General features: G+C 43.8%; 1 protein-coding gene across 8 annotated transcripts in view; it reads left to right on the plus strand.

Moving 5' to 3' along the window:
* The window catches only part of FAM135B (family with sequence similarity 135 member B), a 355,587-nt gene that overhangs the window by 263,171 nt on the left and 68,199 nt on the right, over nucleotides 1–24,217 (plus strand). For all 8 annotated transcript variants that reach the window (XM_045008177.1, XM_045008178.1, XM_045008174.1 and 5 more), the window contains one exon: nucleotides 3,991–4,117. In XM_045008177.1, the coding sequence (XP_044864112.1) occupies nucleotides 3,991–4,117 (127 nt within the window). The remainder of the gene's footprint in view (nucleotides 1–3,990; nucleotides 4,118–24,217) is intronic.

A 24,217-nucleotide genomic window follows, 5' to 3' on the forward strand; every position in this document is an offset into this window, starting at 1 on the left:
CTTGGTGAGGATTTACAGGTGTGACATGAATTGGATTTATGCCCTGATACTTCCTCCACAAATAAATAGCAGGTCGAATATTTAAACTGTGCCTGTATGTTCAACACTCACATTGCTGGGAGTTGGAATTAAGGTTGTGTGGTCTACTGTGACGGAGATTAATGTGGTATGTGTAGTGTGTTTCCTCTTCTGCTGGAGGCAGAAGGAAGCTCCTGGTAAAAGATGCATAGTCAGTCTATCTGTGGAAATGTGCTGTGTGGGAGTTAAGGTTTGATTGAGAGGTGTCTCACAACTTGGCATTTCCTTATCTTTAAGGGTTTGTATGGGGGGAATGTCCTTAACCACTAGGCAGTCCTGTCTGCGGCATGCCAATTGTAATGGCTTGGGCCAAAATTCACATATATTATCTGCATGTGTTCAGATCTGATTTTCAAAGCAAATGGCAGAAGGTGCAAAGTTGTTTGCTCCTCCAGGTATTAATACATACTCTGAATTAATTAATAAGTAAAAAGTGATTTTATTAAATACAGAAAGTAGGATTTAAGTGGTTCCAAGTAGTAACAGACAGAACAAAGTAAAACACCAAGCAAAATAAAATAAAATGCGCAAATCTATGTCTAATCAAACTAATACAGATAATCTCACCCTCAGGACCTAACTCTAGTATAGACCAAGCCTTAGAGAGATGAGAATCTGAGGCACAGAGACTCTCAAGTGATTAGCCCAAGGTCAGACAGCAAGTCTGTGGCAGACCCAGAGTTCAGTCTTTTAACCAGGAGCCCATTCTCTCTCTTTCTGGAGCTGCCATGATGTTTATTACATCTCCTCAGGCTTTGATATATTACCATAAGGACACTCCATAAGGAGGAGGAAACCTCATGGCTGGCCTTGTGTTTAAACGTTTTAAAGGACGTGATTCAATCAGTTTTCTGGAGGCTGCTTCTAAGCGGTAGGCAACCCTTCAATGCATTTATCCCACCTAAAATGTGAGCTAAAGAAAGGAACTCCAAAGAACAAAGGGACAAACGTTGCTCAGAATCACATGACAATGGACAACAGAGTCTGGTTTGGTCTGTTGAAAAGCTTGAATCACACAAAAATGTAAAAGGACTGTCACTGTATCATTCAGAAGCACAAACAAATGATACCTGACTACAAAAAACCTTCATTTGAATATTATCAAACCTGAAAGACTTTGATGGAGAGAAAATTTAATGCCACTTTTATTTACTTATCTTTTGCTTTTACAGCAGAGAAGGGATTTGATTGTGCTGGTCTTATGGAAATTGATTTGGGATGGTACTGTAAAACCAAAATCCTTTTTCAGGAAACCAGCCAAAATGTAGGTTGTTTTCTGAAGGAAACTTTAACTAAAAAGCTTGAAAAGTATTGAAGTCCCACTGACGCCTCATGAAGAACATCTTATTTGGAGACAATTCCTGTTAGTTAATATGCAGGTTCATTTTTTGTATTTCTTCTATTTTTTACATCTTAATATTACTACACAAGTCACTTGATTTAAAGTAGAACCTTTGTTGTTTACAGGTTTAACTTTCTTCCTGTTTATTAGCGCTGACTGAAAAGCAGAATTTCCATCCTTGGCAGATTCTTATAATTCAACACTAGATTTTGCCCCAAATTAGGACAAAAAGTTGAAACATCTTGTTTGTGTGTCTGTTTGTTAAACAGAACAAAAAGTTACAAAAAATTCTATTTGAAAATTCATTTCTTCTCAGCTTATTACCCTGCATAAGCTTTATACACGGTAAAACGGATTTATTTGGGTTTAGACCCCATTGGGAGTTGGGCATCTGAGTGCTAAAGACAAGCACAGTTCTGTGAGCTGCTTTCAGGTAAACCTGCAGCTTTGGGGCAAGTAATTCAGACCGTGGGTCTGTGTTGGAGCAGATGGGAGTGTCTGGCTCAGCAAGACAGAGTTCTGGAGTCCTGAGCTGGCAGGGAAAACAGGAGCAGAGGTAGTCTTGGCAAATCAGGTGGCAGCTCCCAGGGGGTTTCTGTGATCCAACCCGTCACAGTGTGTTCGCTGCTGGTTCTGAGCAGCTCTGGATTCCAAAATGGCCCATGGGGTAATTTAGGATTTCAGCTGCCCATGGCAAACTTTCTGAGTGGGAACACCACCCATTATCACTCCATCAGATAACGCTGTAGCCCCAACTTCTTCAGCACCACCCCAAACACTATCCATACAGTAGGACTAGTGGGACAGCCAGTGGCTGCCTTTCACAATGCCTGTGCTGGGGGAATATTCCCTCCGACAGTTCTGAGACTTTTTATAGCATGAAGTCACCCCTCAGATGTTCATATATCCATGGAAAAAATACAGTGTGCCCAATGACCAGGACACAGCAGTCGAGCTTAGTGGTTAGAGCCAGCATCAAGCCTCATGGTGAGAGCAGGAGCCAGATGCCAGGAGCCAGAAGTCATGATCAGTGCCAAGTGTCAGAACCAGATTGCCTGGAGTGAGATAAGGCAGGAGCAAGACTGGGAGCAAGTGTAGGAGTTATTTCAGCCATGAGCGAATGCTTTGAGCAGCTGCTGAAGTGCTGGTGCTGCTGCTGGGCTTAAGAGCCAGTCGGCTGCCTCTTCCAGCCAGGGGCAGCTCCAGGCCCCAGCACGCCAAGTGCGTGCTTGGGGCGGCAAGCCGCGGGCGGCACTCTGCCACCGCCACAAGGGCAGCAGGCAGGCTGCCCTCGGCGGCTTGCCTGCGGAGGGTCCGCTGGTCCCGCGGCTTCGGCATAGAGGCTTGCCAATTGGCTGTGGAGCACCTCACATTACAACATTACAGCTTTCAACTCCAGGCCATGATGGCAGTAGGGGACGATGTTGCCTTTTGATGGCACAAGTAAAGGTTTTCAGGACTAGGCCCAATGCTACTCTTCCAAGTTCATAAGTTACTTTCCTGGCTTGATTGTTGCAGTGAGGTTCTAGCTGCTCTCCTTGCTTCATTGAAACGTCCAATGGGTGATCCCGGTAGGGCTGTGGAAGAACAAAAGAAGAGATTGCCCTCCTGAAAATCCATTATAGGTTCTATGCTGAGCCCAGTGAATGCTCAGAAAGGACTTTGGAACTGCTGCGTGAAATACTCTGTGGGATTAATAAAACTTGGAGTTTATGTACCTCACTATCTACTGAGATGCTGGGCTTTGATTTAAGCAGCTTCCCAATAAAATAGGGCATAACCCTATTGGAACTGCAGTCTGTTCAAAGATGTGTGGCTTAACTGATCTAACGGGGTTCTGGTTTGGTTTGGGTTTTTTTCTTTGTGACTCAGTTGTTTCCAATCCATTGTTATCTACCCATTTGTTTGTTTGTTTGTTTGTTTTAAAGCTAATTCCAGGTGTTGATGTTAATATTTAAGACCCTGCCTTCTGGATCATCATGTTGTACATGGTTGACCTGATTTCTCTTCCTAAACCTACCCACAACCTGCCATCTCTTTCTGAGCTACCTTTCAGGATTTTAAAGAATGGGAGCCTCAAGTTAGGCTCCTACATCTGAGAAAGTGGCCTGATTTTTAAAAGTGCTCAGCACTCCAGGGCTCGTATTGACATTAACAGGAGCCATTGGGTGCCCAGAGCTTGAAGAACAGGCCACTCTCTTAGCTGCTCTAACACAGCTTTAGGAACCTAACTCTAGACTCCCATTTTTTTTTAAACTCTAGGCCCTAGTAACTTCATTTTCACCCTTTGAGATACCAAATATTGGATATTTTCTGTGTCCCATGGAATTCTTCCCCTTTGTGAGATGTGTGGTGTTGACGTGTTATAAACAAAGCCTAAGATTTTTTAATCTGGCTTAATACTTTTCTTATTTCATGCTGTTAGATGATGTGCTGTTAGTTCAGTGCTTGTGAAAAATACTTCCTTAAATCTGCAATAAATTCTGCCTGGTGGGTAGCAGGGATGGAAACTGATTCATCAGTAACTCAGACTTTTAGTAAGTGTCTTTTCCTGTTGTTTCTCCTTTCAGCTTTGCTCGTCCAGGAAAAGGGTCGTGGCTGGGTAAAGGCAGCCTGGAGACAGGACCAGACCAGTCCAGTATATCATTAGAGAATCTAGTGTTCGGAGCTGGCTACTGCAAACCGACTTCATCTGAGGTAAGGGCAGGCAGGCAACAATGGAACGGTTACATTTTGACTTGCCATCTCTGCACTCAACCGTGACATGGATTATCTATGCAGATACAGGGGAATGTGAAGGAGTAAGAACCCTTCTAACAGCCCTATATGGGATGCTCAGACTTTGGGTCCGAGTGTGCAGTCCCCACCCTGGAGCCAAAGGGCAGCAGGTGTTAGAGAAGGAACGGAGTCTTTCCTTCACGCCCTCTGCTTGTTTTCCAGCATCACGGAGCCACCGAGGAGGGTATTGTGAGTTGCTGTCGGTAAAAGACAAGAAACAAATTGCAATTTCCTCTCGGAGGACGGAGGAAATTGGGGAGTAATTATGCCTCAGAGCATTATCCGAGTCTCCATGCCTTCTGGGTTAGTACAGCTTAGGCACATCCCCTTGCTCAAAGCAGCACCTAGAGTAACAGTGTACGACAAGGCTTGTTGCTTTATTAGTGACCTATAAAAAGCATTGGAATAGCAGGATTGTTACGTTCTAGAGAGTGGTTTTCAATCTGTGGTTGGGTCCGTGGACTGCGTCTCAGGGGTCTGTGTGCTCTGCAGATCCCTGAGGGTTTGTGGACTATGTCTAAGATTTCCAGAGGGTCCAGTCCTCCATTCACATTTTTTTAGGGGTTTACAAATGAACAAAGCTTGAAAACCACTGATCTAGACAGTGACCTACCAAGTGCTAAGTAAGAACCTTCAGCTATTCTTAAGGTTAAGATTTTGTCATGGATATTTTTTAGTAAAAGTCAGACAAGTCATGGGCAATAAACAAAAATTCACTGACCTATCTGTGACTTTTACTAAAAATATCTAGGGTCAGAGGCGACGCGTCGGTACAGGGTCATGTGCCGGCCCCCCAAGATTTCCTGCTTGGCTTGTAGTGAGCATGCTCAGTAACACTGCTGAAGCTGGCAGCCCTCATTCTACCCCCACCCCCGCTATTGGAAGGCACGAGTTGTCTTGGGGGAGGGGCAGGGAACTAACAGTTCGAGCCACATGGCTGCTGCTCCAGCTGTGCCGCAGCTCCAGCTGTGCCACAGCTCCAGCCCTGGGGGCCGACCCCTGGCCATAGCCGCAGCCCCGTGGTGGGAGGAGGGGCAGCCCCAGCCCCGCTGCAGCTCCAGCCTCAGGGAGACGTAACACAGGGCCAGATCCTCATCTGGAGTAAATTGGACTTAACAGAGCTACACCAATTTACATCAGCTAAGGAACTGGACCTGTAAATCCGACAATAAAAATAGAGCCAACTAGTAAACCCTTTCTGCATTTTTACTCCATTTTTCTTCAACCCCTAACCATGCAAACTGCCGCACAGATCAATGGGTAGTAGCAAGCACTACACCTGGCGGTGCGTCCGTCCACAGGACGGGGCTCCTACAATGCTTCTGCATTAGATTATTAACACTAATCCAAGGGGACTATTCTCCACTCGTTACTGTACCTTGCGGGCTAGCTTCTGCATATTAGACAAATTAGAGGATTGGGCCAAAAGAAATATGATGAGGTTCAACAAGGACAAGTGCAGAGTCCTGCACTTAGGACGGAAGAATCCCATGCACTGCTACGGACTAGGGACCGAATGGCTGGGCAGCAGTTCTGCAGAAAAGGACCTAGGGGTTACGGTGGATGAAAAGCTGAATATGAGTCAACAGTGTGCCCTTGTTGCCAAGAAGGCTAATGGCATTTTGGGTTGTATAAGTAGGGGCATTTCCAGCAGATCGAGGGATGTGATCATTCCCCTCTACTCAGCACTGGTGAGGCCTCATTTGGAGTACTGTGTCCAGTTTTGGGCCCCACACTACAAGAAGGATGTGGATAAATTGGAGAGAGTCCAGCGGAGGGCAACAAAAATGATTAGGGGGCTGGAGCACATGACTTATGAGGAGAGGCTGAGGGAACTGGGATTGTTTAGTCTGCAGAAGAGAAGAATGAGGGGGGATTTGATAGCTGCTTTCAACTACCTGAAAGGGGGTTCCAAAGAGGATGGATCTAGACTGTTCTCAGTGGTAGAAGATGACAGAACAAGGAGTAATGGTCTCAAGTTGCAGAGGGGGAGGTTTAGGTTGGATATTAGGAAAAACTTTTTCACTAGTAGGGTGGTGAAGAACTGGATTGGGTTACCTAGGAAAGTGGTAGAATCTCCTTCCTTAGAGGTTTTTAAGGTCAGGCTTGACAAAGCCCTGGCTGGGATGATTTAGTTGGGTTTGGTCCTGCTTTGAGCAGGGGATTGGACTAGATGACCTCCTGAGGTCCCTTCCAACCCTGAGAATCTATGATTCTATGATTCTATTGTGCATGAGCATTAATGGAATATGAACATTGGACTTACATTTCAGACTACAGTATATCGAGCAGTATAAACAAGTCATTGTCTGTATGAAAGTTTAGTTTGTACTGACTTCGCTAGGGCTTTTTATGTAGCCTGTTGTAAAAGTAGGCAGAAATTTAGATGGGTTGATCTAGCCCCTGGGAGACCTCTATGTACCCCCAGGGGTATGAGTACCCCCGGTTGAGATTCCCTGCTGTAGACTACATCTAGCTTGATGCAGCTGGTCGAGGTCCACCCTAAGGCAGCTAATCTCAATGTAGTTCCCTAGCGTAAACAAATCCTTTCAGGGCAGCACCACATGGGACTGAGGAGGATGAAAAGATTTTGGCTAATTCTTTGCTACTTGCAAAATATTGTATGAAATATTTAAACCCCATGCTGAGCAGATGGGAACTCTGTCACAACTGAAAGCCCCCCAGGCATTAGCACTACCTGGAACTCAGGGGAATGAGGAGCTCGGTCAGCCCTAATGGGATTTGAACTTATAGTTCCAGGTATGCTACTGGTTAGATTTTCAGAGGTGCTCAGCACCCACTGAAGCCAAAAGTGTTCTGAAAGCTGAAGCTGATACAACTCAGCTATCCCTTCCAGGCATCTATTGAGTGCTAGGTAGATCACTCTTAAATCGACACATCAGCCCCAGATTTTGTGGCATTTCATTATTATATAGTCACATACATTGTTTAATTATTTTCTGTACAAATGTGGATGTACCAAAATCCATAGAAAAGACTGATGGCTAACTCTCCGGTAAGGCCCAAAAATATCACTATAAAAGTTTTCAGTGACTATATTAGCTTGAATTTTTTCTTTGTCTTATTAAAAATAAAAATAAAACTTGCTGCCTTCATTTGAAAAGAAGGCTGGTTTCAGTCATCACTCCCTGTCGCTGCTTTTTCTGCTAATGTTCCACCCATGGGAAGCCGACAGACCACTGCTAGTGACAGACGCCTAATGTTCTGCATTCTGAGCTTCTGATTTCTCAACGTGGAGAGTAATTAAATGTCAGTAGCAGCAGATTGTACCTGTCCAACTTCCCCGGCTCCCTCCAAGTGACCTCAGAACCCCACTGACAGTTCTCTCATCTCCCAGCCTACCAAAACAATACTAATTCACACTGTGATTAAAAGCAAGACGGTGTTCTATTATTCCCTTCACTCTCTTCCAAATCATATACCCAAGCTATCAGGGTTTTTTAGTATTTTCTCGGGAGTTATGTGGAAGCATCCAGTTATACCATATTTTGATGCAGGAAAAGATGTCATTACCTTTCTTCTCTGCAATTCTTTTATTTCAAGCATGCCACTCCTCAGAGCTCAAGTAATTTTGAGCTACTAGAGGGACAATTGTAGTTCTAGACTACAGCGACCCTTAGAGCTGGGTGTGATTCTCTGCTTGAGTAGATATACGATAACACTCATCAAGTTAGTGCACTAAAAACGGTAGTGTCGCCGTGATAGCACAGCCTGGGGCGAGTGGCAGCCTGGGTTCGCCACCCAGACCCCATGAGTATGTATGTCCTCGTGCCACCACTCCCTGCTGCCTGTACTAATATGGCTACACTACTATTTTTAGCACATTAGCTCAAGGAGAACTTGCGTGAGTATGTCTTCGTGAGCACCCCCCGAGCTCTAAGTGTAGATGTAGTCTTTTGAATGAGTAGTATGTTTAACTTACAGGTAATACAAGGGAGAAAGCTCAGAGATCAGACTGGGGAGCGGGGGAAGAAGAAGGTAGTGCACTTTCAAGCTCCACCCACCACATGAGTTCTGCCCACGTGAGAAGCTGCTCACATACATTGTGCAGATGTTCAAAATACGATCAGATATGCTCGCTGGGCTTCTGGCTCGCTGGGCTTCTTGGGATTGGTTCTGTCTCCTTGGGGCCCAAATACACCATGGGCTCTGCTAGGCTCCATTTGAGTGGCATCCGCTCAGTGAGGCTTGCATGCCCCACTGGACTCCTTGAGCTTGTCTCCCTCTTGGGGATCTCAGATGCCTAGCTGGACTCTGCTAGCCTCCTTGGGCTTGGCTTCTTCTATACTGGGGGATTTCAGAGAAGTGGCAATACTCTCCCAAGCCCACTCAGAGGTATTGGTCACAGCCTGACATCACTGCATGTACGCTTGGTTCACATTTTCGAGGACACCTCAACAGCCAGGTTAGGTCCTAGTGAATAAGGCAGCATTCTGAAGGATGTGCCAGTGTACCGTATTGGTGTGTACCAGCTGAACCTGAGCCCTGGACTGGGATTAGGAATCATGAGTTTGGGGTTCTGTTCCTGGCTTTGCCACATACACACTGTATCCATTGGCTAATAGCCATTTAGACCCAACTTTTCAAAAATGGCCTCTAATTTTGTGTCTTACATGTGCTTACTGTGCTTCGTAATCAAGGTGTGATATACAGGATGACTAGTAACAGACTATACTCACTCTAATCTTATCAATTATACTACAGATAATTTGACTACTAATTAGTCCATCTGTTAACTATTTAAATTTGCATGACGTGGAGTTACCAAGGGCTGTAGTGTAAAGTTCAGTGGTCTCATTTGGCAGTTGGTTTCTTGTAAAGAAAACGTACTTTTCCCAAGTGGTATTCTATGGATCAAAGTTCACCTGAAATTTCAAAATTACTTTATATATGAGCGGGTAGTATCCTTTATGTAGAGCTGTAAAAAAATAGGGAGGTAATTTCAATGGGAAATTTTGGCTTCTTGTCAAAATACCAAAAGCCAAAATATTTTTGTCTAAAACTGAAATATTTCAATTCAAAATGGTTCCACCATGCCTCATGGCAGTTGTAGTTTTGGTGCCTTATGCTCCCGTTGTCTACTGTGAGCTGGGTTTTCTGGTCAGACTACATCTCCCATGATGCACCACTTTCTCTTGTCATGAGAGGAAGGCTGTGTATCATAGAAATCCTTAAAAAAAACAGGAGTACTTGTGGCACCTTAAAGACTAACAAATTTATTTAAGCATGAGCTTATTATTTAATTATTATTATTATTTAAATTTGTTAGTCTTTAAGGTGCCACAAGTACTCCTGTTTTTTTTGCGGATACAGACTAACACGGCTGCTACTCTGAAACCTGTCATAGAAATCCTTGACTGTGATCCATCATTGGAGATGCAGTCCAGCCAGAGAGCCCATCCTATAGAAGAGAACAGGAACATAAGGCACCCCAAACTACAACTCCCATGAGGCATGGTGGCACCATTTTAAATAAAAAAAATCAGGTTTTTGGGGGCAGGCGGGGAAATGTTTTTTAGGTGTTTGGGTTTTTTGATGAAATATTGTTTGTTTTTTGGTGTGGAAAGCAGATATGTTTCATGAAAAAAATCATTTTCTTCGCAAAGTCCAATTTTCCATCAAAAAACCATTTCAAAAACAGAAATGTCATGTTCCCAGTGGAATGTACTGTAACTCTCCAGTGCCGCCGCACCTGCCGTATAAATCAGCAAGGAGTGTTTCACGCTTTCTGATTTCTCTTCAAGAAAGCTGGCTCCCTGGGAAATCTGGAAGTTCTGCAGCTGGTGAGCTGGTGTTACAGATCCCCCTCTGTGCCCAATCCAGGAAGGATGAGAATCCGTTACAGCTCCAGATAGAGGCACCTGGCTCTTTAGCTTACACTGTAGCAGCTCATGCTTTTAACTCTGGAATCCCTGGTGTGTCAGTCAAGATGGTGGCTGCACCACCTCCTTCAGTTCCCTGCTAGGTCCCCTACCAGAGTGAGGGATTCTGACACCACCCCAGCAAAGGCAGGATGGGACAGCGTGTACCTCTGCACACAGAGTCTGGGGGTAGTGTTGGGGTCAGGTTTCAGAGTCAATGCCCCATGCAGATAAGTGGGGCAGTGATACCCTTTGAGCTATCATCTCGAGCAGTCTGCAGAGTCAGACGCTGCTGAAGTTATGCTCCAGCTTCATTTGATCCATTTTGTGCCGAAAATTCTGTTTTCTTCTGCACCTGTTAAACTTGGTGTTTCCTGCTTCTTCTTTTCATTTCTAGCCAGTCAGCAAACATCTTTCCTGCTACTTTTCATCCTTTCTTTTTCTGAGCATATCTTCTTTGCTGGCTGTGGCCTGTGGTACCTGCTGACCTAGAAAGAAAATATATCACAAAGAAAGAAAGAAAGCAGGCATTAGCTTTGCAAAAGAAGGACTACAGCCCAGCTATTTCCTTTAAAGGGCAGATATTTTGCATGTTTTCCCTTTCTCCCTTTGAAACTAGTTAAGGGCTTGAGGGTTCATATATTCCCTGCTGCATAAAGAAAACAATCCTACCGAAGAGGAAACTGAGACCTGAGACCTCCAGAGACCTGAAGTGCCTGCAGGATCTTTCTGCTAGATTTCATAACATTTTTCCTTTTTGCAATAGATCCTGTAGTGTATTATAAGACAAATGGCTGTTTACAAGCTCAGGACATGATTTTGATCTTGGCTATGCTGGTGCAATTCTGGAGTATATCTGTTGGCTTCTGTGGCATCTATCTGGAATTACATCTGTGTAATTGCGATCAGAAGCTGACTCATTTGTGGAAAAGGAGTTTCATGAGTGTAATTTAGAGCAGAGCTTTAGCCCTGAATGTTCATTTTAGATTGGAATTCTTCTGTATTTTTGGGCCGCTAGCTCTCTTCTTAATGTCAGTCCAACACTTCAGATACATTTTTAATATGAAAAGGAAGGCATTTAAAATATGTCCACAATGGTTGGTATTAACAGAACAGACAACTTTTGATGTTGCTAATTTGAATCTTAATTAGCAATGACAGGGAATCTAACAAATGTCCATTATATTTGTGCTTCTGCAACTGTAAGAGAGAATATACCATCTAATGCTCTGCTTTTTTGGGTATTGAAAAGTATGTTTAATCATCAGAGTTTGGAGACCATTTGGGATGATTGCTGTTCATTGTCTGCCATTTACAGTAAAACAAAAACTGCTAGCTAATATGTACACAGAACTATAAATGGTTTCCTACAAGTATTATGATCCTGCTTATTTAACAGCCATGCAATAGGGGAAATATTTTTAGTGGTTACTCCAATGTCTTTCATTAGTTGTTTCTTGTAGACATGATGTGGGCAGAGGGAAGCAGTGTTATGATCTGGGTTAGGCTCAGAGTTTGAACTGAGGCCAGTTGGGGGACTATGGTTCAAAGATGATGGCAAAAAAAAATCTTGAAAACTTGTCCCATTTTATTTTATTCCAGATGGTGGAAATACCTTGAAAATAGCTATTCCTATGAGATTTCAAATATGTGAAAATCAGAACCAGAAAAGAGGCCACTTCCGGTTTTGATTCTTAACCAAATCCTTAGGGATTTGTTCAAATTTGTTGATTGATAATTGACCTCTCCCTCCTACCCTGAGTAGGGATGTCCATCGAGTCTGACAATGACATCACAGCATCTTGTATGTTCTCTTGTGGCTACACAGTAGGATCTGCGAAGAGCAAGATCACAAACAGGAATGTATAGGCTCCCACCGAAGTGTTGGCATGATGCTTGGCCATGTTTTCAAAGGTTTACAACCTTTATATTTGCTCTCTATTCAGGTTTGTCCTCGACTGTGTCTTTGAAATTATCAGTATTTGTCTCATGATTAGAAATTCTGCTTAAGAGCGTCTTTGATGTATTTCTGCCCACTGTTCATTTTCCAGTTTCAGTTCACCATAGAGGACTTTTTTGGGGGAGACTGCCATCATCCATTCTGATAACATGAGCTGTCCATCTAAGCTGAGCTTTGATAATCAGTGCTTCCATGCTGGTAGCTTTTGCTCTTTCAGTGATGTTTATGTATGGCACTTTGTCTTACTGGTGGACCTTCAGAATAGAGTGAAGATAGCTCATGAATTTTTTCAAGTTGCTTGATGTGTCTGCATTAAACTGTCCATGTTTGCCTGTATAAAAGGCAGTGTATCACCACTGCATTGTATATCATCAGTTTTGTTGACAGTTTGATAATATGCTGGTTGAGTATCCTATGGTGACCTCTTCCAAAAGGCTGGTGTGCTTTTCATATTCTGTGTGATAGTCTATGATTCAATAAGTACTATCAGGGCTGGAAGGGACCTCAGGAAGTCATCTAGTCTCACCCCCTGCTCAAAGCAGGACCACTCCCCAGACGGATTTTTGTCTCAGATCCCTAAATAGTCCCCTCAAGAATTGAACTCATAACCCTGAGTTTAGGAGGCCAAAGCTCAAACCACTGGGCTATCCCTCCCACCCTGAGCCAGGGAACCATCACTTGAGATAGTACTGCCAAGATATGTAACGAGATGAATGTTTTTTAGTTTTGTACCATCAGTGCTGATATTTGGCTCTGTGATAGCAGTTGATGGAGCTGTTTGGAAAACGGCTTCAGTTTTTTCCAGGCGGATGGTGAGTCAAACTGTTTAGTTGCCTCTGAGAACCTGTCAAGGATAATCTATAGGTCACTTTCACTATAACTACTAAGTGGAGAAAAATCAACTACAGAAAGGGTTTCACATATGAGTTCTTGAAGGACTTTTGTCTTTGCAGTAAGCTTTTGGAGGCTGAAATGTTTTCCATCAGTTCTGTACTTTATGTAGATGCCCGTTTGAAGATTGTCAGATCCATAAATCAGAATGGCTGCAAAGAAGAGATCAAAGAGGACTTGTGCCAGCATGCTGCCTTGTTTCACCCATTTAGACATGAGGGATGTTTTAGGGAGGCCACCATCTGAGAATACTTTTGAAGTCATGGCTTTGTGGAATTGATGTGTCATGCTACCAAATTTGGGCGGAGGGTTGTATGGGGTGCAAAAGGAGAAATAGTACCTTTCGCCCTGAAATTTGAAAGAGTTTGCTCATAAAGTCCCACTTTGTTCATGTCTGTGTTTTTTTGTTGTTGCTCTTTGTTTTTTAACAGAAGCTTCATTGCTTTTTTAAAAGCTATGTAATGAAGGACTCAGGACTCTCTAGTTCTGTTCCCAGCTTTCCATCTAACTTGCTGTGTGACCATGGACAAGTCACCCAGGGCCAGATATGCACAAGGGGTCTCTAAGTTTGATAGCCAAAATTTAGATACCATATGTAGGCTCATTGCATTGACAGGGTCAATAGGGAGAACAAAGACTTAATCAGCATGGAGAATGAATTACCCTTCCACAGCTACAGATACCTAGATAGCTCTCATCACTCTAGTATCTGAACTTTGTTCTGAAGACCACTGATGAGGTTTGTACTGCAGCAGCCTGTTGTTCCTGCTCAGTGGATAAAAAGTCCCAAGTGCTATCAATTTTGCTCATTTAAAATTTTTTTTAAAATGCTATGGATGCAACGATCCACATTTTGGGGGTTCTGGATGTGGGGACTGATTGTCTATTACATTAATCAGAAAAAACTACTCCCTGTTAAAGTCTCTGCATCAAGTCAATGGAGCTTATAACCTGTGGTCAGATAAAACAAGCTCAGGGGCAACTATAAGAGTGGTTGAAAGAGAAATAATAGGTGTTTACTCGTTGATCAATTTTCCAGGTGGCTTGGTTGTGAGCTTCACAGTAGTTCCACTCTATAACTGGGCACTTCATCAAATGCATTTTTGCATATACTTAAATCTTTACCTATCTTAAAAATTCAGTGTTGGTTCCTCAGGCATCTTAAAGGAGGTGGGTAGGGACAAGTGTTTCTGCTTTCTACCCTTAGGTGGAATGAGCTATGGGAGGGAGAAACTTTTTTAGTCTCAGTCAATGCCAATGGAAATGGCTAATCACTGCATGTAGATGTAGTGCACCACGGTACATTTTTTCTTTCTCCTAAGTATTTTCTCCAGTCATACTTTGTTGAAAACTATCCCCACATCCCTAAAGAGCACCATGATAATTCGCATAGACTGACAGTAACAGAATTCTTGAACAGAGACCTAGTTAGTTCTTAACAGCTTGTGAGTCGAGTGCCTTTCCACAGCAGCACAGACGCCAACACCAGAATGGATGATGAGATCCATCACCTAGATGCAAACTCTTTGCCACTGGCCGGTGTCCCAGACAGTAGCACTGTGGCTGAGAAATGAGAGGAGAGAATCCCTGTTTTTCCTACCATTTGCTCTTGTTTTGTGGAAACAGATCTTCACATGACATCAAGTGCTGCATCCTAGCCAAAAGCCACCGTGCCAATAACAGTTATGCAGTGTATAGGAATTAGTGCTTCTGTTCTTGTTACTTATAATAATACAGTAATGCCTTGAGGCATCAAGCGGGGGCTCATTGTTCTAGGTGCTGTACGACAGCTCTATGACAAGACCCAACAGGTGAAACAAAATAATGGGCTGAGAGATAGCAGTGAAGTTGGGTGCAGGTGCAGCTGCATGCGTTACTGGTCTCTCATGGGTCCGAATAGCCCCAGGGGGATGTCAGCTTAGCCAGTAGAAGATAACAGTGATCTGTGGGTCTCATGGCCGACACTGGAGGCATTTAAAGTCAGCAGAGCACTTCAGCACAAGATTAAGTGGCATCAAAGTCAGACGCACCCATTGAAATAAACGGAAGTTAGGTGCCTAAGCACTTTTCAGGATCTGGGCCAATGGGAATTAGGCACCTGCTTTAAGTTAAGGGTGTGTGCTGACATGCTTTGCTGAGTTAGAAACTAAAAGAGAACAAGGTGCTGGTTTGGGGTTTTTGCTGATTAGAGCTGGCCAAATATTGCAAAATAGTGTTGTGAAACATTGAAATAAAAACCTTTGACTCAGTCCAGCTGTATCTGCACTCCTTTTCATCCATTTCCCCCAAACTTGTGTCTTGTTTTTGTTTTCAGGGTGTTAGAAGTCCTGTGAACACTTATGGGTAGATGTGTTTGCGGAAGAATAAGTTGTATAGCCGTCTTGACATCTCTTTGATTTTCCTCCTCTTAATAAAAGTTCAAGTCATCCAATCAGGGAACAGAAACAAAACCACAATTAGTGCAATGGAGCTACAATCGTAATTGGAGCCTCTAGGGGTTACTGTTATATAAATAATCAGTAATAATGATCAAATAATATATAACACATGGAAGAAAAGGAAAGTTGATAGTAATGAATATAAAACAAAAGTTAAGAATCTGCAAAAATTGATAAGGGAAGCAAAGGGAGACGAGGAAAGTTGTGGTCAGCAGAGTTAAGGACAATAAGGAGGTTTTTAAAAAAAAAAATGAGGAGCAAAAAGAATCCTGACAATGGTTCATTACTAAATGGAAATGGTGGAATTATCAATAATATTGCAGAAAAGGCAGAAGTGTTCAATAAATACTTCTGCATTTGGGAAAAAACAGATGTTGTAGTCATCATATCTGATAACACTCTTTCCATTCCACCAGTATATCAGGAGAATGTAAAACAGCAGCTATGAAAATTAGATATTTTAAAATCATCAGGTCTAGATAACTTTCATCCAGGAGTTTTAAAAGAACTGTCCATGGAGCTTGCTGGACTATTAATGTTGATTTTCAATAAAACTTGGCACACTGGAAAAGTTCCAGAAGACTGGAAGAAAGCTATTGTGCTGATTTAAAAAAAAAAAAGTTAAACAGGAAGACTTGGGTAATTATAGGCCTGGGAGTCTGACATAGATCCTGGGAAAGACCATGAAGTGGCTTGATTAATAAAGAACTAAAGGAGGTTAATATAGTTAATGGTATTCAGTGTGGGTTTAAAGAAAATAGATCCTGACAAACAAACTTTGAATCTCTTTTTTTCGATGAGATTACAAGTTTGGTTGATGAAGGTAATAGTGTTGATGTAGTATACTTAGAGTTCTGTTGTCATGCTTATAAGAAGCACACGGGATCTTTTTCAGGGGAAAAGGCAATGCACCACATTTATTGGAAATACAACAATTAGCATATGCATTCAATCACACACACACACACTCTCTCTCTCTCTCTCTCTCTCCTGCCAGTCGATGTTATAGTTACCAGTCCAGAGTCCAGATCAATCTAGTGGCCAGCTAGGTTGATTACAAGTATGTAGGAGCCAGGTTCTGTTGGTCATGATACAATGCTCTGGGGAAGTCTTGGCAGGATGAACCCAAAGTTTCATGGCAAGGCACCCTGTTTATATAGTGATTTCCTTCATTGGGACCAATGATGTTTTGCACCATCATGCTGTAATCAACTGTTGTTTGACAAGTGCTTGTTTTCTAAAATTGTCCTTCTCATTCTTTCATGAAGTCTCTCAGGGAGTTACCCCGTGCTGGTTTTGATCACAGCTATCTTTGTTCCGATTGATAAGTGCCTGTCTTATCTTTTAGAGTCGTCAATCTGCCCTCCTCTGACATTCCAATAGGGGCATGTTGTAATCTTCTGGCACACTTGCATCTGTCCTCAGTTCGTCCCTAGAACATCTGGTTCGGTGATGACCTTCACTCTTGTCTTCAAACACACACATTCCTCATTCACACACAACACAGGATTGATTTACACAGAACATTTGAACAGGAACATCAAATTGCAAAGCAAGAAAAAAACAATCATTGTGTTCTTTTACTTATTTTAAAATGCTAAACCTACAACAAAGTGCTGACTGTTACTGCCTTGAAATCAGCTCAGATACAGATTCTGGCTGATGTATCTCTACCAATGGCCCATTAGGCCATTCCTTTCTGCTATTCGAAAAGGGTGGCTGGCAGGATATGATCAAATTATACACCAGTATATTTAATACATGCTACATTATTATTCTTTGTCCTTCATTCTAAATTATATAAAATAGAAATGTAAAATCCACTACTACACTATAAGGCATTTGATTTAGTACCACACAATATTTTGATTAAAAAACTAGAACAATATAAACATGGCATACAATTAATGGATTAAAACTGGCTAACTGTTAGGTCTCAAAATGCAGCTGTAAATGGTGAATCATCATCAAACAGGAGTGTTTCTGGAGAGGCTCCCTAAGGATAGTTTCTTAGCCCTACTCTGTGTAACATTTTTGTCAGTGACCTTCAAGAAAACATAAAATCATACTGATAAAGTTTGCAGATGGGCACAAAAATTGGGGGAGTTGTAAATAATGAAGGGGACAAGTCACTGATAAAAAGCAATTGCTTGATCAACTGGGTGCAAGCAACTAATATGTGTTTTAATGTGGCTAAAGGTGACTATATTCATGTAGGAATAAAAAATGTGATCCTGGGATACGTAAATGAGAATCTCGAGTAGGAGGAGGAAGGTTATTTTGCCTCTGTATTTGGCACTGGTGTGACCACTGCTGAAAGACTGTGTCCCATTCTGGTGCTCACAATTCAAGAAGGATGTTGATAAATTGGAGAAGATTCAGAGAAGAGCCATGAGAATGATTAAAGGATTAGGAAACATCCCTTACAGTGATAGACTCAAGGAACTCAATCTTATTTTGCTTAACAAAGGGAAGGTTTTAGTGGTGTCTTGATTACAATCTATAAGTATCTACGTAGGGAACAAATATTTAATTATGGGCTTTTCAATCTAGCAGAGAAGTGTATAACACAATCCAATGGCTGGAAGTTGGAGCAAGACAAATTCAGACTGGAAATAAGGTGTAAATTTTTAACGGTGAGAGTAATAAATCATTGCAACAACTTACCAAGAGTCATAGTGGACTTTTCCTTACTGGCAGTTTTTAAATCTAGATGTGATGTTTTGCTAAAAGATCTGCTCTAGGAATTATTTAGGGGAAGTTCTATGGCCTGTGTTATACCGGAGGTCAGACGAGATGATCACAATAGTCCCTTCTGGCCTTGGAATCTATGAATACTTTTTGTTCTGTCAACGTTGTGCAGATAAAATTTTAAAAAATGCTTAAGTCACTCAGGTGCTTTTGAAAATGGAATTCAGTCTCCTGTGTTTCATGGACTTTACCTTGCACCTTAAAAGTACCCTTTTTTCACCAGCCATACCCATGGAAATTTGCTGTCACCCTTGTCATAATTGCCAGTCTGTTTAAAATGGCTAGAAATCAAATCCAGCACCTCACCCTGGGGGGATCTGTGAGTTCTGGACCTCTAGCAGGCTCACACATTTTGGGAAATCTGATTTCCTGATTTGCCGGGCCAGTGAATTAGCAGCAAATTAGGATTTTCTCAACATGCTGATCTTCCTATAATCATCTTGTAATGACAAACCTTTCAACATGTCAGTGAATAATAATCAGTTTTAAATGAACTGACGAAAGACAGCTACTTGGTATTGAACTCCATAGATCTTCTAAAAACATGGGAATGGGATAAGAGGAAAACATTTACAGCAGGTGAAAACAAAGGGCATACAAGTGTAATACATGGGTAACGGCAGTGTCGTTTTAAAAATCCTGCAGGTTAAACCCTCTTAAATAGGAGATGCTTGTAATCTGCCCGGCCAATGGGAGCCCCACATGAGCATCGAACATAAGAACAGCCATACTGTGTCAGGCCATCAGTCCATCTAGCCCAGTATCCTGCCTTCTGACAGTGGGCAGTGCCAGTTGTTCCAGAGGGAATGAGCTGAACAAGGCAATTATAAAGTGATTCCTTTTCCTGTCATCTAGTTCCAGCTTCTGGCAGCTGGGGACACCCAGAGCATGGGGTTGCATCCTGACCATCTTGGCTAATAGCCATTGGTGCACCTGTCCTCCATGAGCTTATCTAATTATTTTCTGAACCCAGTTATACTTTTGGCCTTCACAACATCCACTGGCAGCGAGTTCCACAAGTTGACTGTGTGTTGATGGAGAAGTACTTCCCTATGTATGTTTTAAACCTGCTGCTTCTTACTTTCATTGGGTGGCCCCCATTTTGTGTTATGTGAAGGGGTAAATAACACTTTCCTAGTCATTTTCTTGACACCACTCAAGGTTTTATAGACCACTATCATATCCCTCCTTAGTCATCTCTTTTCTAAGATGAACAGTCCCAGTCTTTTTAATCTTTCCTCATATGGAAGTTGTTCCATATCCATAATCATTTTTGTTGTCCTTCTATGTACCTTTTCCATTTCTCATATCTCTTTGTTTGAGATGGGATGACCAAAAATTAGATGTAGTATTCAAGGTGTGGGCATACCATGGATTTTATCTAATGGCATTACAATATTTTACATCTTATTATATATCCCTTTCCTAAAGGTTCCTAACATTCGGTTACCTTTTTTTGACTGCCACTGCACACTGAACAGATGTTTTCAGAGAACTACCCACAATGACTCCAAGAAATTAGTAGTAACAACTAATTTAGACCCCAAGATTTTGTATGCATTATTGGGATGTTTTCCAATGTGCATTACTTGCAATTTATCAACCTTGAATTTCATTTGCCATTTTATTGCCGTGACCAGTTTTATGAGATCCTTTTGTAACACTTTTCAATCAGCTTTGGTTTATCTTGAGTAATTTAGTATCATCTGCAAACTTTGCTAACTCATTGTTCACCCCTTTTCCTGATCAATTATTAATAAGTTGACTATCACAGGTCCCAGCAGAGATCCTTGGGAAACTTGCTATTTGTTTGTTTCCATTGTGAAAACTTACCATTTATTCCTATCCTTTGTTTCCTATATTTTAACCAGTTAGTGACCCATGAGAGGACCTTTCTCTTACCCCATTACTACTTACTTTGCTGAAGAGCCTTTGGTGAGGGACCTTGTCAAAGGTTTTCTGAAAATCTAAGTACATTTTATGAATATATCCTTGTCCACATGTTTGTTGACCCCTCAAAGAATTCTAGTACATTGGTGAGGCATGATTTCCCTTTAGAAAAGCCATGTTGTCTCTTCCCCAACATATCTTGTTCATCTATGTGTCTTATAATTCTTTTTTTCACTATAGTTTCAACCGGTTTGGTTGATACTGAAGTTAGGTTTACTGGCCTGTAATTGCCAGGATTACCTCGGAAGCCTCTTTTTAAAGATCAGTGTTACTTTAGCTATCCTCCAGTCATCTGGAACAGAGACTGATTTAAGTGATAAGTTACATACCACAGTTAGTAACTCTGCAATTTCAGATTTGACTCCATTCAGAGCTCTTAGGAGAATACCATTTGGTCCTGGTGACTTATTACTGCTTAATTTATCAATTTGTTCCCAAACCTCCTCTAATGACACCTCCATCCTGGCCAGTTCCTCAGATTTGTCTCCTAAATTAATGGCTTAGGTGTGGGAATCTCCCTCACATCCCCTGCAATGAAGACCAATGCAAAGAATTCATTTAGCTCCTCTGCAACAGTCTTTTCTTCCCTGAGTGCACCTCGATAGTTCAGTGGCCCCACTGATTGTTTGGCAGGCTTTCTGCTTCTGATGTACTTAAAAATACTGTTAGTTTTTGTGTCTTTTGCTAGTTGCTCTTCAAATTCTTTTTTGGCCTGCCTAATTGTACTTTTCACTTGACTTGCCAGAGTTTATGCTCCTGTCTGTTTTCCTCAGTAAGATTTTGTTTCTAATTTTTAAAGGATGCCTTATGGTCTATAATTATCTCTTCCACTCCGTTGTTTAGCCATGGTGGCATTTTTCTTTTGGTCTTCTAGCTGTTGTTTTTTTGTTTTTTTAGGGGTTTTTTTTTGTTTGTTTGTTTTTGGGGGCATACATTTAGTTAGAGTCAGTGATGAGCTGCCAAAATATTAACAATCGGTTCCCTCCTCCTCACCCCATGAGGGGGTCATGCCCCCCCCCAGAACTCCTGCCCCATCCAACCCCCCCATGTTCCTTGACAGCCCCCCCGACCTGTGCTCTATCCACCCCCCTTCTCTGTCCCATGTCTGCCCCTTGCCACCCCATCAAACCCCTTCTCTCATTCCTGATGGCACCCCGGGACCCCTACACCCCATCCAACCACCCCTTCTCTCTGTCCCCTGACTGACCCTGGAATCTCTACCCCTAACTGCCCCCCACCGCCCCATCCAACCCCTGCTCCTTTCTGACTGCCCCCCCGGGACCCTTGCCCCCGTTCAATCCCCCTGTTCCCTGCCCTCTGACCGCTCCAACACTAATCCACTCCCCCAACTCCCCTGCCCTCTTCCAACATCCGCTCCCTGCCCCCTTACCGTGCTGCCTGGAGGTGGGGGCCGAGCTGGGCTGGGGCTGGGACCAGAGCCACCCAGCCGACGTCGGTGCCGCACCCAGGGGCCGCACCCGGGAGCCGCGTCGCCCCGCCGGGCCCGGACCCGGGGGCCAGGCAAGAGCTGTGCCGCCCTGCTGGACCCTGGGGCTGGACCCGGGGGCCGGGCAGGAGCCGCGCCGCGCTGCCTGGGCGAGGTCGCAGCTGGACCCGGGGGGCAGGAGCTGCGTCGCCCGGCCCCAGGGTCCGGCCGCGACCTCGCCGGGCGGCAGGGCGCCTGGAGCCCTCCTCCCACTGGCGCCCCCACCCCCTGGCCCCAGCTCACCTGGTGGAAGCCTTCTCAGCCCTCCCAGGCTTCCCGCGCGAACAGCTGATTCACGGGAAGCTGGGGAGGGGGAGGAGAAGCCGGAGGAGCTTCCGAAGAGGAGGCAGAGGCGGAGTGAGGTGAGCTGGGGCCGGGGGAAGGGTAGAGAGCTGCTAGAACTTTTGTTAAATTTAAAAGCCCTTTTGGAACTAGTTGTTCCTCCAGGAACAACCGGTTCTAAAGGGGCTTCTAAATTTAACAACCGGTTCTCGCGAACCGGTGTGAACCGGCTGCAGCTCACCCCTGGTTAGAGTCTCTGTTATGGTGTTTTTAAAAAGTTTCCATGCAGCTTGCAGGCATGCCACTCTTGTGACTGTTCCTTTTAGCAAGTTTCCTCATTTTTGAGTAGTTCCTCTTTGTTAAGTTAAATACTATTGTGGGGGGTTTCTTTGGTATCCCCCCCTCCACCCCCATATTAAATTTAATTACATTATGTTTGCTGCTACCGAGCGGTTCAGCTGTATTCACCTCCTGGATCAGATCCTATGCTCCACTTAGGACTAAATGAAGCGTTGCCTCTCCCCTTGTAGGTTCCAAGACTAGCTGCCCCAAGAAGCAGTCAGCCCATCCTCAGGTGAGATATTCCCAGTCAATATGAGGATAGTTGAAATCCCCCATTATTATTGAGGCTTCTGTTTTTTGTAACCTCTCTAATCTCTCGGAGTATTTCAGAATCGTCGTCACCATCCTGGTCAGGTGGTCGGTAGCATGTTCCTGCTGCTACATTCTTATTGCTCAAGCATGGAATTTCTGTCCACAGAGATTCTAATGTACTGTTTGATTAATTTAAGATTTACACTATATTTGACTCTAATGCTTCCTTACCCATATATTTAGACTCCCCACCCCAAGCGTGACCTACTCTGTCATCCCTATGTATTTTGTATCCAGGTTTTACCATATCCCACTGATTTGTCATCATTCCACCGAGTTTTTGTGATGCCTATATTCTATCAATATCTTCATTTAATACCAGACATTTGAGTTCACCTATCTTAGTATTTAGACTTCTTGCATTTGTTTACAAGCACTAATAAAATTTGTCAGTATTTAGGTGTCTGCTTGCATGTGATGTAATTAGATGGGATTCTTTTTCCTTTTGCTGCAGCTCGATGTTCTCCTGCCCTGAGACTTTCAGCCTCCTCAACAGCACAGAGGCTGTCAGACTGGGGTGGGACCGCTCTACCGTGTCCTGGAAAATCTTGTCTCTGTACCTCTCTGTCTCCCTTAGCTCTGGTCTCCAGAGCCCATACTCAGTCTCAAGAAGGAACATGAGCTGCTTGCATCAAATGCCCACATACACTACTTGTCCACAAGCCAAAAGCTGGCTAGCCCCCACTCTGCTGCTGGAGGTCTGCCTGTGTTGTTTTTGTTCTTGCTGGGTGTTTTTGTTCTTTCTTTATTTTTTTTTGTGGGAGAGGGGGATTGGCCTAAGTTTAGAACATGTTTGTTAGGTATATCTGGCTCTCTCACTCCTGTAAACTCCCTTGCAAAACTCCCCTGTTCGTCAGCTCCTTTGGCTGCTTATGAGCTGGCTTTTTAAACCCCTGTTCTCCCTGAGTTAGCAATGCCCCCTTGTGAAGGGATTCTAAAGAACCTTTTTTCTATCAAGAACCATTGACCCACAGAAAAAATAAATTCCAGGCCACACACAGCCCAAGGGGGGCGGATCGTCCTTCCCGCAGTGGGGCGACCTGGCGCTCGCGGTTCCAGTGGAGTTGTCAACCATCTAATCGCACAAACCCAAACACACTTGTCCTGCCAGATCTCCAAGGCCCCGCTTATTCCAGCCCTCCTCCTTCTGTCGCTTGCTCTCCCCCACCCTCACTCACTTTCACTGGGCTGGGGCCATGGGTTGGGGTGCAGGAGAGGGTGTGGGGTGCAGACTCCGGGATGAAGTTTGGGTGCAGGAGGGGGGTCAGGGCTGGGGCAGATGGTTGGGGTGCGAGGGAGGGAGCTTGAGTGCAAGATGGGGCTAGGGCAATGGGTTCAGGTGTGGGACTGGGACAGGGTTCAGGGTGCAGGCTCCAGCCAGGTGGCAATCTCAGGTTGCTCCCAGAAATGGTGGCATGTCCATCAGTGGCCCCTAGGCTCAGGAGCAGCCAGGTGGCTCTGCGCGCTGCCCTTTCCTGCAGGCACTGCCCCCACAGCTCCTATTGGCCATGGTTCCCCGTTCCTGGGCAGAGGAAGCTGCGGAGATGGCGCTTGGGGCGGGGGCAGGGGGCGGAGGCAGCATGTGGACACCCCCTGGCTGCGCTTCCATGTATGAGCCACTGATGGACATGCTGGCCGCTTCTCAGAGTGATGCAGAGCCAGGGCAGGTAGGAAGCCTGCCTTAGCTCCAAAGTCCTACCAGACTTTTAGCAGCCTAAAATCTCC

Source organism: Mauremys mutica, chromosome 2 (assembly GCF_020497125.1).
Source record: "Mauremys mutica isolate MM-2020 ecotype Southern chromosome 2, ASM2049712v1, whole genome shotgun sequence".
NCBI classification, from domain to species: domain Eukaryota; kingdom Metazoa; phylum Chordata; order Testudines; family Geoemydidae; genus Mauremys; species Mauremys mutica.